At 32.6% G+C, this 18,139-nt stretch overlaps 1 protein-coding gene across 1 annotated transcript; it reads right to left on the bottom strand.

The window, feature by feature from the left end:
- Nucleotides 1–1,651: 1,651 nt before the first annotated feature.
- On the bottom strand, nucleotides 1,652–3,447 carry LOC107927586 (UDP-glycosyltransferase 43). The gene has a single exon (XM_016858685.2). It carries the CDS (start codon nucleotides 3,226–3,228, stop codon nucleotides 1,741–1,743), a length of 1,488 nt encoding a protein of 495 aa, XP_016714174.2. The 5' UTR covers nucleotides 3,229–3,447; the 3' UTR covers nucleotides 1,652–1,740.
- Nucleotides 3,448–18,139: the final 14,692 nt, after the last annotated feature.

The raw sequence follows: 18,139 nt of genomic DNA, 5'->3' as shown, positions 1-18,139 counted from the left end.
TTAGAAAATGGGCCGGGCTCGGGTAAAATTTTTTTGGCCTGGGCCTAGCCTGGCCCGGCCCGAATTATATAATAAATATATATTTTTTTATTTTTAATCATATTTATATTTTAATTTTAATTTTAATATAATCAATTTTTATTATATTTTTTAATTTGTGTATTGTTTTAAGAATTGTTTTAAGAATTGTTTTAATATATTTTTTATTTATTTCTTGTTTTAATATTTGTTTTAAATGTATTTGATTATTTAATATATTTTAAAATTTTTTATTTAATGAAATAAGTTAAAAAATTTTAATATGGGTCGGGCCGGGCCGGACTCGGACTTAACAATTTTATTTCGGGCCGGGCTTGGACAAATTTTTAGGTCCATATTTTGGGCCGGGCCTGTGCCTAAAAAATGAGCCTGAAATTTTCAGTGGGTCCGGCCCGGCCCGGCCCATGCAAACTTCTATCCACAACAAATGGTTGCAAGTTGGCGTCGTTTACTGCATATGATATCATCAAGTTGAAATTTGCTACAGTTGTTAAGCTACTGAGAGCGTGAGACTTAAGCACTAAAGCCATTTAATTTAGAGTAAAATTTGTCTTAAACCCCTATACTCTTCATGAAGTAGAAATTTAGTCTTTATAATTTTATTTTTAAGAATTTAATTCTTCTACTTTTCAACTTTTAAAATTCATGTTCAATCGACAACACATTAATATTTTTTTATTGAATTCAGGCTTATTACAATATCATTTTTTAATTACATGGCTATTAAGTAAATTTTTTTTATTTCAAAATATCACACTAACAAATTTATCAAAATAAAAAAAATTAACAAGGTTAACAAGTAGACCTGAATTTTGAAATTTAAGAAGTAGAGATACTAAATTTCTAGAAATAAAGGTACATGGACTAAGTTCTAAATTTGTGAAAAGTACAGTGACCTATTGTATTTTTTAACCTTTAATTGATTCTTTTTTTTTGTTTTTTGTTTGCTATATAGAAGACAACATGATTGATCACTATCTTCATCGCTGGCCTGGCTCTTATCTACTCAAGTTCAATTTCAACACCTTCAACGTCATCCCGTAGATAACTACAAAGATAAATAAGTTTTGGTTTTCTTTTTGGCCCTCCGAATGAAGGGCTTATTTATCTGAGGGGCCTTAACTTTTTTTCTTTTTCCAATTTAATTGAATTCAAAGTATCATGATCTCCACGCCTTCAGCATTTTATTGGTGACATGTAGTAACAGCTTTAACACCAGCCAACTGTTGGGTTCATTAATTGATAAATATATATATATATATTCGCATGGTAATTTTCAGATGATGAGAATCCTAACATTTTCTTTCACATCCTCACAGTTGCATGCTTATAGAGTATAACATCTTACATGATGCAAAATCCTACATCTATAACTCGACTGGTGAGCAAAATTTGTGACATGATAGATAACAAGTTTACTGAACTTATTGTTAAAACCGGTAGGGATGGAAGCTTCCAAGAACTTTGTACTTGAGCTACGATCATATATGTTAGCATCTGTAGGTCAACAAAAGTGTTATACCACTGCCTAGCATTGTTAAATCTAATGCCAAAAATATCAAAACATGGAAGTGCAAGAACCAGAAGTTGTGGATGGTTAAATGGCTGCATCTACAAATAAAGCATTTCAATAAATATAACCATTGTGAGAAAGTGACCACAATTCATTTGTAGCTAGTTCTGTATTTCCAAACGTACGGTTCAGTATTTCACCTCAGAACCTTGCATTCTACTGCTGATTTCCTGAATTAGGGATGTTAAGGATTTATAGGAGGAACCGTTTTCCATCAGTGCCATCCTACTCTTGCTCTTCATTTCCCTTACCTTGGCCTTCACTTCATCTTCACCGTCCATCAAACGCCTCAACCCTCTTTCTAACTCCTCAGCCACTACCAAATCACTGCCCTCCCTGTAATCCAACCTTATCTCCACACCCAATCCCAGCTCTTTCACCAACTCAAATGCATTCATTTGTTGCTCCGCATACACTGGCCATGTTGCAATAGGAACCCCGTGCCATACACTCTCCAATATGGAGTTCCACCCACAGTGTGATACAAACCCTCTAATTGCTTGGTGGCTCAATACTCTCACTTGCTGAACCCACCCGCACACAATCCCCAATCCAGCCGTCCGATCCAGAAACCCCGCCGGCAAAACAGCCTCTACGTTGGTGTACTCACCTGGGAGATCTAATTTGCCTTTGCGTGGCTCGCGTATGGACCATAAAAATCGATACCCAGAACGCTCCAACCCAATTGCGATCTCTCTCAATTGAGGTCCTTCAAGACTCCCCATGCTCCCGAAGCAGAGGAATACCACTGAAGAGGGAGGCTGTTGATCAAGCCATTCCATTATGGAATCCTGTTGCTGAGCTCCATCCGGATGCCATCGGGACGCTCCAGCATGATCCAGAATTGGACCCACTGGGTAAACTGGAGGTAACCCACTGATGGAAAGCGACTCAATGGCATGGGGCTCCAGTTCAAGAAACGTGTTTACTACGATACCTATTGTCTCTGTGTACCTGCGTGCGTTCTCTAAGAAACAGAAATAACCATCCTTGTTTCTCTTTAGCACATGAGAGGGCAACATGCTTGGGGGCAAGGGTTTAGAAAAAGTGGGGACGATCAACTCCACTGCAGAGTCTTTGGGAACGATAAACCCAGAGTGGGAGTCGGAGTCAACAAAGGCGACAGCTAGTTGTGTGTCTAGCGCTGGCAAATGAAACATAAACCCCAAAAAACTGGCTGGAGAAGCAAAGAAGAGATAACAAGGAATGCCAAGGTCTTGGGCAATATCAATCATGGAAGTGGTAAACATGTCAACAAAGAGAGCAGCAACAGAAGTAGTTGAGGCAAGGGTGGAGATGGCATGCTTGACGTGGGGCTTGTGCTTGTCTATGAAGAGGGATGTGTAACCCAATGAAGATTGGTACTGATCAGGAGTGGGAGGTTGAACGGTAGGGAGATGGATGAAATTGACATGTGACTGAGAGTGAGAAGCAGCGGTGGCAAGTGATTTTGTGTAAAGGTTGACGATTGTTCTCTCGGGCACCGTGATTATGAGAAGGGTAGCGGAGAAGCGAGGGTCATGACGAGTTAGGTGGTGGGCGAATTCGACGGTAGGAACCAGGTTACCGATGGTAGGAGTGGAGATGAAGACCGCCTCATATTTATCCATGGCCATGGCCACTCAGGCTTGAAAACTACTATCATTGTATTTCATTACTTACTAAGCTCTTCACCTGCCATAAATCGTAGTGACGGTTTAGATATTTTCTTCCCTTAATCAACTTGGTTTTTTAGCCATTTTTGTATTTTTTAATTAAATTTTCATATTTCTTAGCTTAAATTTAAATTATTGTAAAATAAGTATTTTTATACAATATTTCAAGTTAGCTAAGAAGGACTTAAATAATTTTAACGATTTAATTAAGTGTGCAAAACACCTCTTTTTAGGCCCAAAAAATTTAAAAAAAAAAAAGACTGCCAAGTCATAACACAACAAGACGAGCTCCAGATCTCACTATCAAAGTGTGTGTCGCGAGACAGGTTGACAGAAGGTAAAACTAAAGTGAGGGTGTTTTCACCCGCACCATCAATATTTAGTGTAATTATGGCCTGTATTTGATCTAATTAAGTAGTTACTTTTGCCTATAAATAGGAGGAGACTTATGCTTAATTAGAAGGGTGGTCGTTTTGGAGGCCACAGGTTAAATTAGATTTTAGGAGTAGATTTAGTTTTAATTAGATTTTAAATTAGGTTTTATTTTATTTTATTTTATTTTTAAAACAATTTATTTTCTTGTTCTTTTACTTAGATTTGATTTGAGTCTAAAACTTTGTTTTTAAGTATTTTTTTATTTTTCTTACACTTCTTGTTTGTCAATGATAATCTCTTATTAGTTGTTAAAGGATTTCGCAGACCTGAACGCATTCAGCTTATCAAGCGGAGCAATTTCTATCATTCTCTCGTTTTAATTTATTTGTGTGTTTGTACACCTTGAATTAATTTTAAAGAATATGGAAATTGTGTTCATGAGTGGCTATTAGGGAGATCAACGAGAAGATATGACAGTAATTAAAGAAAGAATTATAGTTTTTCCATAGATCTATTTGGCATAAATATATGTGTTTTTTAATCTAAAGATTGACGACCCTAGGAAGTAATCTAGTAAAAACAAGGTCGAGAGATAAATTTACCGTGTAAATTATGGATTTGTCCCGGTCAGGAAAGTGAGGTCGAGAGATAAGCGTGTACTAGTCGATTAGTTAATTAGTAGAGGCTGAGAGGTTGTAACGACCTGATAGTCACGAGTATCGGAAAGTGTATTTTAGGGTTTCTATTTTCGAAAAATGAATTCGTAAATATTTATTAAAAATATTTACGACGATTAGTAGTGTAGTTAATTAGGTTTTGGTTAGGCGAATCTGTATAAATTAAGGTTAATTAGGTATAAGGATTAAATTGAATAAAGTGTGAAAGCTTAATAATAGAATACAGAAAAGTAAAGGAACTAATTAAGCAAATAAACCATAAAACTTACATTATATGATAATAGTAAGTTACATGTGTAACAATATTATACAAATACTTGTAATAATTATATGCACTTACTTATTATTTAAGAAAATATTATTATATTATATTATATTATAATTAAAGTATAAAATATATAAATAAATAATTAAACCAAAATCATGAAAAATGTATGGTAATGGTGAAATACATGTATAAAAATAAAAATTATATGTATATAATAATACATATATTTTTTATTGTATAAGTAAAATATATATATAATATTAATAACAAAACATAAAAGAAAAAGAAAGAACAGAATTGGGCAACGAAAGGGGAAAGAAAGAAGAAAAAGAAAGAAATAAAAGGAAAAGAGAAAATTTAGGGTTTTAAGGTTCAAATTTAAAGTTGTAAGTCAAATTAGTCACTTTCTTAAAATTTTTATGTTTTTAGAATCTTAGAACAAAATACTACTTGATTTATATTGAAACTTTAGAAGTTAGTCAATATTTAAAAGTTGTTCATGTTGAATAAATTGAAGTGTTAGGGGTTAAGTTGATAGAATTTCAAGTTAGAAGTGAAAAAGGGATTGAATTGTAAAATAAATCATAAGTTTTGAGTAATAGGGACTAAATTGAGAGAATTTTGAAATTAGAGTTTATGGTGAAATTTGAAGGTTGAAATTAGTCTAAAGTGGGAGTTGAATGAAAATATGAAATTAGTTTTAAATAAAATAAAGTTAGTTTTGATTAAGTATTAAATTGAAGTGTGAGCAAAAGTTGAATAAAAATTTAAATATTCAATGTGAAATTGTACGTATTAATGATTTTAAATTGTTTTAATTTCCGTAGCTAACGTTGTGCCGGAGACCTCGGCTAAGAAAGGAAAAGACAAGATTAACGAGTAGCGCGAGAATTACGGTTTGTATTTTTATAATCCGAATTTAGAAATTTTTATTTATTGTATTTTGAATTATTGTGTATGGTAAGTAATTAAGGTGGGTGTTGTTATTATTATCTTGATATTGAATTGAGATTATATGAATTTGTGATTGATGAAATTATTTGTAACACCCCTAACCCGTATCCATCGCTGGATTAGGGTTAAAGGCGTTACCGGACAAATCAGAATATTTTACAAACAATTCATAAACATTATTCTCAAATCATAATTAAACATCAATAATAAGTCCCTTAGGTCATCTTGATCTTAAACAAATATTAGAAAGAGGCCGGAACTAAATCAAACACATACAAAATTTTTCGATACTTAAACATTTCTCAAAATTATACAAGTCACGCCCGTATGAAAAGGCCGTGTGCCTCACACGGCATTAGGCACACTCGTGTGTCTAGGCCGTGGCAAAACAGAGTATACATACTAACTTTTCCACACGGCCACAAGACACACCCGTGTGCCTTGGTCGTGGTCAAAACTGACTTGTATCACACGGCCAGTCACACACCCGTGTGTCTAACCCCTGCTCGAAACTGACTTGACCACACGGCCTGGCATACGCCCATGTGTATGTGACCGTGTGGTCTAACCAGGCTCATTTCGAAATGACCATTGAGCTACACGGCTGAGACACACGCCCGTGTCCCTGCCTGTGTAGGCAAAAATAGGTCATTTATAAGGCCAAATTGCCACCCATTAAGGGTCCTCCCTACAAGTACCATTCGGCATCAAATGCATCATATGTCCAATCAAATTTCAACCACAAAACATAAACCATTCATGCTATATCATTGCCAATCAATTCCATGCATATGAACCTTACCAAATTATGTCATATCATAAACCAAAATCATACCAAAACATACGATTCATAATTTTAATACACATCATTCAATCTCATACTATGAACTTACCAATTTCTCAATAAGCACATGGCAAAACTTACCAAATAGACAAACTCTATTGGTCATCCAAAACACATTATATTGACATATTTGCATTACATATTTCATACCAAAAACTCATTCATTACCCAACCAAAACCAAGCCATATCACATGGCTATATATATACATTTCAAAACATGTCCAAAGATCTCTAGCCTATACATTCCATACTTAGATATATACATTTTCAAAAGGTACCAAAATGAAGTTCGATAGTGTGGTGATGATCCTCGAAGATCCCCGAGCTCCCGGTAGCTTTGGTATCTATAAAACAGTTGGAAAACACACAGAATAAGCTTTCAAAAGCTTAGTAAGCCATATACAAATAAACTTGACAAATAACATCAATCTTGATCAATTCATTCATATATTTCAGGGCAAAATACATTCACATAGTCATATCTCTCTTATAGTTCATTTGAATATGATTCACAAATACATATTATATCTCATTTCCATGGCAACTCATACTTATATCATATGTTCACCAAGGTGCATATACTTACCTTTCATTCACAAACATAGCATACAATTCAAACGTACCTGGATCAGATACAAAATCACATAGTCATCCATTTTCTCAGAATGCCCGTTGAACCGTTCAGAATCAATAAGGATACTCGAATAGCTCAAAAAACTCATACAATGTCAACGTCCCAAACGTGGTCTTACATGTAATCAAATATCGATGCCATTGTCCAGACAGGGTCTTACACAAAATCAAATACGATGCCAATGTCCCAAACATGGTCTTACACGTAATCACAATATCTATGCCAACGTCCCAGAAGTGGTCTTACACGAAAACACATATCGGATCCTATGTCATGACATATGTATCCTAACTATTCCGATGGTTCGTACGGGGCTTTTCGGACATCGGAACTTTGTTGATACTTTCTCGGATATCTCATATTCAAGGCATAAAGCCATTCATCATTATTCAATAGCATATAAGCATAAATAAACCATTTCAAATACATTTATTTGTATATAGACTTACCTCGCACGGATTCGAACGAACGGAGTCGACTACTCGACGGCTTTCGATTTCCCCCGATCTAATTCTACTTTCTTCTGTTCTTGATCTATATAAATTCAAATTTAACTATTTTATTCACTAAATCATTCAAATCAATCCATAAACACATATTTAGGGAAATTTACAAATTAACCCTCACATTTTTATATTTTGACACTTTAGTCCCTAATTCGCAAAATCACAAAATACATATAATTTCCATATACCCATGTTAGGCCGAATTCTCATAGTATTCATATAAGCCCATATGTTTCATCTATTTCACATTTTAGTCCCTTAAAATCTCATTTTTACAATTTAATCCAAATTACTCAAATTCATCAAAAAGTCAAAGACAAAACTTAGTAATCTAACACATATCTTCCATTTACTATCATCAAACTTCATAAAACTCATAGTTTTATCAATGGCTCAACTCAAAATCATCATCAAAATCAGAAATTCAAACATGGGCTTGATAGAACTCTAAGCAACGATCACAAAACGTAGAAATTCTAAAAAACGGATCAACACACATACCCTAATTAAAGAAATCAATGGTCGAACCCTAGCTTGTACTTTTATTTCTTTTTATTTGTATTTTTCGGAAAACATGGATGATAATGGCCAATTTTCATGCTTTTTTTATTTAATTAATAATTATTAACAAAATACCAATTTTGCCCTTAATGAAAACATTATCAAAACATTAACATTAGGCCATTTATGTCCATTCATAAATTCAATGGTCAAATAACAACATAAGGACCTTTCATTTAGAAAGACACATCAAATAGGTACTTTAACAAACAGCAGGCAACTTTTACATTTTACGCAATTAGGTCATTTTATCAAATTAAGCACACAAACGATTAAATTTTCATACGAAATTTTCACACATACTAATTCACATATAAAAGCATAGAAAATAATATAAAAAATATTTTTTTGACTCATATTTGTGGTCCCAAAACCACTATTCCGACTAGGGTCTAAACTGGACTGTTACATTATTGATTGGTATTGAAATGTGAATTTTGTGACAATGGAATACTAAATATTGGTTGTGTCTGAAAAGTGAATCAGAAACCCTATTAACTGTATCGGGCTGAGTCGGATATAGTTGGCATGCCATAGGATTGAAAGAGTTCAGGGATACTTTGACCACAAGTTGATGAGGCACTGGCTGTCAAATTATTACTTCGGATAAATTCGATGAGGTACTGGGTACCAACTTACTTCGGCATGGCCGATGAGACACTGGGTGTTAATCTATTACTTTGAATTATCCGATAAGGTACTGGGTGCCAAACTGGTGTGTTTTGGTTGGATCCGTGTATCCGTCCAAGTTCGAGTCTTGTTAATAGGGGTAAATGAATAATAAAGTCTTACAATTGATATTGAAATGAAATGATATGAGAAAGGGAAGTGATATAGTGAATTGAAAATAGAATGTGAAATATGTTGTCAATACATGGAATATATGAGTTATATACTCATGAATTGAGTGTGGTATGAAATGATGTATTCATGAATTGAGTATTGCATGACTGATGCCATTGTACGAATAAATATGGTTGATATGTGAATAATCATTTATATAACAATTGTGTGAATTAGGATATTGTTTAATAAATGAAAAATGATAGTTATGATATAATACTAGATATTAATATGTCCTTATAGTTTAATTGTGCCTATTATTATATTATATTGTTTTTAAATATTCGGATTATAGAAATACCACTAAGTTTTTACTCAGCGTACGGTTTGTTTTCAGTGCGCAGATTAGGTACAGTGATTTTGAAGAGTTGTAATTAAGGTTGTGAGCATTCATCTCATCACATCTCCATGTGCCAAGAGGGTATGTTTCAAAATTTTGAATAGAATGGCATGTACTTAGGAAGATCAAGTGTGTTCCAGGTAGTAAGGACTAAAATATAAATTATAACAATTTATTATTTTTTTTAATATTCAAATATATTAGTGATTAGCTAAAATCACTTTGGCACCAAATGTAAGATTCCTATATCAGGTTCCTTGGGTTGAACTAGGTATAGGTGTGTTACAAAGGTAATAATGGTTAGTTAATAACTAATTCCCTAATAAAACCCGAATTTTGAAATTAATTGCAACCACTAAAGCGAGTTAATCTTCTACCTGTTAATTGAGAGATTTTCATTTGTTAACTTTGTTTTAATAGTTTAGTTTTTATTTTACAACCTTAATACTTAATATTAATTATCGTAATATGATTTTTAGTGATTACTATTAAGATCTATTAGTGGAGATAATATATTTATATTTAATTCAACCTCCCTTGGGTACAATCCTCGAAACACTTACTAGTTTTCCATTGTAACACTAAACTATATTACAATTTGACATGTTCACTTGCAAATACCACACTTACTCTATATATATATTTTTGCACGATTTTTACTTTAAATGTTCCCACATTTGGAGGCAAACAACTTCCCATGTAGTATTCTTGATTGAAATGAAACTACATTACAAGGATATGAAAATGGTTCGGCGGTTGTGTGGCTTTACGTGTGGGATTAAAGTTGGTTATTGTGGTGTGCCTAAGGCACTACATGTTGGTTGGCTGACTATCCCCATTATAAAGTTCATATTGTCCATTCGGCACTAAGCTATTTTGTTGAATACTGGTTAATGTCCAATAAGGGTGTGGCGATGAGAGATTGCCAGTTTAAGTTTGAAATCATTTGGACGCTGGAACAGGAATGTGAAATTTTAATTCAGGATACTTGGAATGCTGGTAATTTATCAGTGCCCTATAAACTTGGGAGGTTTTGCACCTTTACTGTGACGATTCGAAAGTTAGTAGAGTCGGAAACGGCGGTTTTGAAATGCTATTTTTATGATAGAATTAGTGAATATTATTTATTAATATTTACATAGGTATTATAATATTATATTGAGGTTTGGTTTAATAATTTTGTCGAATTAGCGTTAAATTTTAAGTATAATGACTAAATTACACAAGAGTCAAAAGTTAAATTATAATTAAATCGTAAAGTAAAGCATAGTTAAGGGACTTATTAGGTAATTAAACCATTAATTAAATGGAAGTGGACGGCAATAGAGAAGTTTTATATGGAAAATGTTATAAAAATTAATTATTAAAACATAAGTTAAAATTTAAAATTTAAAAGTATAAAATATGTAAAGTGAAAAGAACGAGGAATGAAATTTCTTCATTTCTTTCTTTGGTCGTACCATTAGAGAAGGAGAAGAAGAAACTAACGACATAGGGCTTGATTTTTCAAGCTTAAAATTGGTTAGTACAATTTAGTCATTTTCTTATAATTTTTTATGTTTTTGGAATTTTAGTATCTTGAACTAGCTAACCCATGTCTTTTTTTTCGGTACTGTTTAAGATTGAAAATGTTATCATTGTTGGTTAGTTAAAGTTTTAGGGACTAATTTGATAGATTTTTAGGTTAGAAGTGAAAAATAACTAAATTGTGAAGTTAATAGTTGATTTTGAGCAATAGGGGTCAAATTACGAAAATTTTGAAATTTAGGGGTAAAAATGAGAAATAGGGAATTAAATTTAGCTTAGAGTGAAATTGATATAAAAATTTGGGATTAAATGTGAAAGTTATGTTAGTTTCGGTTTTAGAGTCTAAATTGATTAAAATGTAAAAGTTGCATTAATTAGTAATTGAATGTGAAATTATATGTATATTGATGAAATATGTTGTTTATTTTATTTTGTAGCTAACGTCGACGCAGATTCCTCGAAGAAAGAAGGGAAAAGACAAGGTCGTTGATGAATAACTCAGAGTTTACAGTTTATGTTTCTATAACCTGAACAACTTCAATTGATGCATTTATGAATTGTATTACATGGGAAGATAATAAGGTAAGTTATAAATGATAAAAAGAGTTGAATTGATCTTACTCAAATTTATTATTTTGATGAGGATAAAATTGAATAGTTTTGGAAATATCGTATAATAATATAATTATGAAATTGAATATGTTTTGAGATGTGATATATATAAATGTAATTGCGTATATGTATATAAGTATGATGGATGAAATAATGATACGGAATTGGGACATTGATTATAAATGAAATTGAATAGAGGATACCAGAGTTAAGTCCGGAAATGTGTATATAAAATTGATGTGATAAAATTATTTTGATTGTTATAAGTAGAAATGTATATGTGTTACAATTATGTTAGATAGAATTATTATAGTAAATCAAATTGTAATATAAAATGGTGCATTATGACATGTAGCTTTCCAAATATTAATTTGCTTTAGATCTTGTTGTTAAGTTACGCATTACATAATTTATATTATAATTTAATATTGAATATAGAAATATTGTTGAGTTATACTCAGCGTACGTTATTGTTTGTTCGTGTGCGGGTTAGGTTTATTCAGTTAGTACATGACTTAGCATCTAGCAACAATCCCGAACTCGAACGTTGGTGAAGTTCTTATTTTGATGATGGCATGTACCTAGAGAGTCTTGATTTTTAAGTGTTAGTTTTATAGTTGATGGCTAGTTGAATCTTGTTATCCTTATAGCTATGTGAATAAGTAAGGTATTTTGGAAATGATCAAATTGTTAATAGCTTGGAAGATGTGTTGTTTGGTAATTGCCTAATGTGGTCTTGAATGAGTTGGTTTCATGCTTGGCTTGATGATTGATGATTGCTTGAAGGTGATTGATAGGAATGGTTATATTGAAAATGTCTTACTAAAGTAGTATGGTTATATGCAAATTGGTTAATTAGCTGAGGAGTTAATATGTTGGATGAGTTGTTGGTTAACACATAGTTGTGAGAATGATGGTTTGATCTTGCAATGGCTGCTAATGCTTTGTGTATGTTTTATAAATGAAATTGAATGTTTAGCTGTTCATGTAGAGGTACCATAATGGTATAATGGTTAAATATTTAGGGTGGTTGATTCTAAGGATGTATTGGATTTTGATGTTTTTGAATTGTTGGATGAAATAGTGTATATATATAAGTGATTTGATTTGTACTTAGATGATGTTTTGCATGCCCTTATTTATGTCTAGGTATATCATTTGAGTTTAGGTAAGTTATATGCATAAGTGGACCATTTAAGAGAGGTTTTTACCATTTTTGAACTCAAGTATCGATATTTTTATATTTGGTATCGATACTTAATTATATGAACAGATTTAAAACAAACAGTATGCCATAAAATATCGATACCATAAAATAAATATTAATATTGAGAATCGTATTGGTATGTGGGTAGGGAGTGATGTGGAGGTTGCCTAGGTAGTTGTCAACTATTCTGTTCATTTGTTCACTTCTCATAGTTGGATGGAGTGCAATGGTGCATCTCGGCTGAGGCTAATGCTAGTCTTCTTCAAGATTTCACACATTCGAATATTGTGGAGGCTTAGCATGACATGCATCCAGCAAAAGCATTAGGGCCAAATGGTTTGATGGCTTGTTTTTTCACATCTGCTGGAAAGTAATTGGTGGGGATATTATTCAGTTTTATCTATCTATGCTAAATAGATGTCAAAGTCTAGCTAGTTTTAATCACACTAACGTTTTCCTGCTTTTGAAGTTTGCGACGCCTTGAGATATGGGCCATTTCACCTTATTAGTCTTTACTTTGTGTTATATAAGATTATAGCCAAGGTTTTGGTTAATAGATTTAAAGGTGTGCTTGGTTCCTGTATCAATGATGCACAAAGTTCGTTTGTGCCTGGGCGTTTAATTTCTGATAATGTCTTGGTGGCGTTTGATACATTCTCTCTGTAATCAAAATTCTAGTAAGGTGGGAAGTTTGGCCTTAAAACTCGATATAAGCAAGGCTTATGATCATGTAAAGTCTTTCGTAGAGAATATGATGCTTCGTTTGGGTTGATCTGGTAATGCATTGTTCGAACAGTGACTTATTCTATGGTGGTAAACGGATTGAGTTATGCACACTTTTCTCCATCTTAGGGCCTCCGGCATGGGAACCATTTATTGCCTTAATTATATCTCGTGTGCTGAAGGTTTTTCTATATTGTTTAATGCTTGTGTGATCGCCTACGGGAGCAAATTAATGGTTGGAGTCAATGATGGCTTTCTCAGGGTATGTTGGATTAGGTGCTCTAAGTGTATTATTTTTGTTTATGGGCATTTGTAATTTTTTTCGAATAGATTAGTTAATAAAATTATTCATGAATTACATTACTTCCCTTTGTATATTGTCCTCATGTGGTTTTTACATGTTAAGCAAAAGAGAAGCAAATATTAGCCCATTGGTTGTCTATTGTTTAACTAATACTAAGCGGTATTACGTGGTTGGATCGTAATACGAAAAGATAACTTGTATTAGTAGACGAACCTAAACATATCCTTAGTCTAATCGAAAATGAGCAAATCGATTGAAAGACTAATATGTCGTCTATCAAGTCTAATTAGGGAGATGTCTTGTCTTGGTTATCAGAATGGATGACTCCTAGAAGATAGAGACATAGATATGACTAGCTAGACTCATAGTACGTTGGACTGGACCCAAGAACAATAGATCCTAAATTCGTTTATGGATTTATTCACTTATGACGTTCAAAGTGTGACATAACTTAGTCCTGAGTGGATAACGGACTATGTATGTGTGACTTGTATATTTTGATGTAAGTAAAAGACCGAGTTCAAATAGATAAGGAACAGAAAGCTGGTGCATTGGGTATACGACTTTTGTAGTATGTAGCATCATTCACAACAGTGGAATTCATAACCCAAGATATGGGTAAATGATATCCTCTCATTGGCATTAAATGGTAGATGAAAAGTAAATAAAGCCACAGGTTGTTCATTTTTGTGGAATATTAAATTATCTGAAATCAAGAAAGGTATTGGTTTATTTATAAAAAATTATTGTTATCAAGTTAGATTATTTGTCTATTACACAAGAGGTAAAAGTGAAAAACTTATATATGTGCTAGAAAATACTAATTAGTTTATAGTTATGTAAGTGAATGCATGAATCATGAATGAAAAAATTTTCCGCTACTGCTATTGGTGGATATTATACGTTTATCCCTTTAGAAACTCTATGGATTTAATTCTCCTTTTATTTATGCTTGAAATTTTATTTAATTGGGGATTTTTAGTTTGTTGTTTGATTGGTAGTAATTTTAGCTTTGAAATAGGAATCAATGTATCAAAAATAGCAATAACAACAATGAAAAGTGTTCCTAACCTCAATTATACATGTTCTATACTTCAACTCTCTGCATCGAAAAAAATAGTGAAAAGTGATCAAGTTAGAGAGATCAATTGAATGGAACCATTCCTGCAATTTTTGGGCCGATTACAAGTTTGCAAGTTGTTGACTTTTCTTTCAATAAGTTAAGTGGTAAAATTCCAAATGAGTTAGGCGAAAATTGTAGGAGTCTAATGCCCCTGCATCTTGCAAGTAATGGGCTTTCATATTCAATTTCATCCAACCTGGGTAACCGGGGAATTTCTTAGGTGGACTTGTACCGCCGACTTTGGGGGATGGTAAGCGGTTAAAATTGTTCGAAACTACCTGACAGTGTTGTAAAAATTTTCGGTATCCATGTCTTTTGTCTGCCAAATGTGAATTTAGAAGGTATTTTCCCGCAGACTTGAGGTCATGTTCTATCTTGAAAATGCTGTGTAGCAAAAAACTTCTTGACCTGCGTCCTTTGGTAATTGTAAGAACTTGTATTTCCTTAATTTGAGCTCCAATAATTTGTCTGGTTCGCTTCCAGCTGCAATTTTTGTTCTATGCGTGGTTGTATTCAGTATCAACTAAAATTCCTTGTTTGGAAATATTTCAAGATTTTCTCATGGTGAGTGCTCTAATGGCTCCCTGAATTTGTCAATGTCATATATGGATCTGGTTGGATTAAGTTTTTTAGTTGAATGGGAACAATTTTGAAGGTAATGTTTTTGTATATTCTTTTGATCCTTGTCTAAGGTTGGATGATTCGATCTTTGATGCTAGCAACAACAAAATTGTAGGTGAACTTTCTTTAAACATGGGTCACACTTGCAAATGCTTGAAAATTTTGAGTTTAATAAGCAATGAATTTGTTGGCTCAATTCCTGCATCATTCACTAACATGATTTCTCTGCTTAAGCTTACCTTTAGTGGAAATGGATTGCAAGGTCATATTCCATTATATATTGGAGAGATGAAGGAGATAAGGTACCTCTCGCTTTCTAATAATAACTTTTTAGGAGTAGTGTCTCAGGATTTAATTCAACTGACATTTTTAAGGCTTGCTGATTTACGATCACGACTTATTCTTACGATCCAATGATTTATGATCATGACCTTTGGTTTTCTAATAGTCCGCTAATTTACGATCACGATTGTCATTTTTAAAGCTCGTTGATTTACGACCACGGCTTATTCTTACAGTCCACTGATTTACGATCACAATTGTCATTTTTACGATCATGGCTTATTCTTACGGTCCACTAATTTACGATCACAACCTTCAGTTTTCTAACAGTTCATTAATTTACGATCACAACTGTCATTTTTAAAGCTCGTTGATTTACAATCATGGCTTATTCTTACAGTTCGCTAATTTACAATCACGAACTTCGGTTTTCTAATAGTTCGCTGATTTATGATCACAACTGTCATTTTTAAAGCTCATTGATTTACAATCACGACTTATTCTTACGGTCTGCTGATTTATGGTCATGACCTTCGGTTTTATAACAGTTCGTTGATTTACTATCACAATTATCATTTTTAAAGCTCGTTAATTTACGATCACGATTTATTCTTACGATTCGTTGATTTACAATCACAACCTTTGATTTTCTAACAATTCGTTGATTTACGATCACAATTTATTCTTACAATTCGTTTATTTACAACCACAACTTTCGCTTTTCTAACAATTCACTGATTTACGATCACGAATGTCATTTTTAAAGCTCCTTGATTTATTATCACGGCTTATTCTTATGATATGTTGATTTACAATCACAACTTTCGATTTTCTAACAATTCGCTGATTTACAATCACGACTGTCATTTTTAAAGCTAGTTGATTTCTTCGACAAGGAGGGGGACAAATTTTTACTTAAGAGAAATATAGTTCGTGGTATTCTGCAATACAGTTTTTGACTCTTGTCTCACACTATCAGACAACAAAATTTGCTTAGTAAAGTTTCAAGTTAAAACTTATATAGTAAGTCCCAAATTACACACTTTACGCGTGTAAGCTTGTCTCAAAATGGTCACTTTATAACTCTTTTTCGACAAGGTGGGAGACAAATTATTATACAATTATAAGAAAAATAACCCATCCCGAAATCTAACTCGATAAACCCTATATATTTATATATATATATTTCTAAAAAACCCCTATTTGGGAAGAGGGCACTCCAGACATTCCATTTTTACTATCTTCTTCTTCTCTGCTTCTTCACCAGAGCGTCCTCTCTCTCATTTTCCACCTCTATTGATACTGTGTATCAACATTTCTCCGTACATTAGAAGCTGCTGGACAATTTTTCACTACATGAATGGCATCCTTGACTAAGGCTCCACATAAAGAATAAGATTGATTCATTGAAATACCTCTATGACATCTCTTATTATTGGTCAAAAGTTTTCCTCTACCAAGAAGCCATAGGAAATTCTTAAACCATTGGGGACAAAACCAGCGACCAAAAAGAATTCTTGGCTCTCGACTTATGAGAGTTTAGAGCTTCATACACGTTAGAAACTGTGGCAATACCATTTCCACAAAATATGATCTGGCCCTACTTCTCATCGAGGTGATAAAATATCGGCGAAAGCACATTATGATTAAGCCACATTACCATCCTACGTTTATTTACATACATCTTTCATTGCACTTTGGATGCATGGGTATATCCTACGTTTTGTTGGGAAAGATTTTTCCCATCTTTTGTTATGTGAATATCGAAAAGTATCCAAAATTGTTGAAAATGTGATTTATTTGAAAAATAAAACTATTTTTATTCATCATATATAAAATGGTTGATTGAGTTGATGCCAGGAATCAATTTAACACCAATTCGATTATGAAATTATTAGAATATTTTATTTTAAAAGGTAATTAATATTATTATAAGGGTATTTTTGTTATTTCATACTTTTATACAATATTTCAAATAAAACAACATAAAAATTATTTAAAAATCAAACATAAGACCAACAAATTCAAATAGAAATCTCTTACCACTCCACCTGTAATCATTTGTTGAAATAATTTTATCTATCTATCTATCTATATATATATATATATATGTTAATACAAAAATATTTCCATTCACCCATATCCTTGGTGTGATAAAATCTAGTATATATTATTACTATATTTAAGTATTTTATTGAGCTAATGTCGCTCTTAATTGGTTCACCAATTCAATAATAATTTTACCAAAAGCTCCTATTTTTGATAAACAGATACTATTTTAAAGATAATTTTGTTTTTTCATATAAAATCTACAAAAATACTTGTGCATAATTGGATTTGAACACAAAACATTAGAATCTTTTAACATTACCATTTCAACCAAAACCATTTCTTTCGTTATTTCTATCATTTTTTAAAATTTACTACATATATTTTTCAACCACATTGTGGATTTGACAAAATCTAATAT

The sequence above is a fragment of the Gossypium hirsutum genome, chromosome A12 (genome assembly GCF_007990345.1).
Source record: "Gossypium hirsutum isolate 1008001.06 chromosome A12, Gossypium_hirsutum_v2.1, whole genome shotgun sequence".
Taxonomy (NCBI): domain Eukaryota; kingdom Viridiplantae; phylum Streptophyta; class Magnoliopsida; order Malvales; family Malvaceae; genus Gossypium; species Gossypium hirsutum.
Note: the sequence above shows the minus strand (reverse complement) of the source record. Positions and strands in the feature narration are given on the sequence as shown.

Excerpts from the sequence above, each read along its gene's own strand:
- LOC107927586 (XM_016858685.2), bottom strand. The coding sequence starts at position 3,228 with ATGGCCATGGATAAATATGAGGCGGTCTTCATCTCCACTCCTACCATC.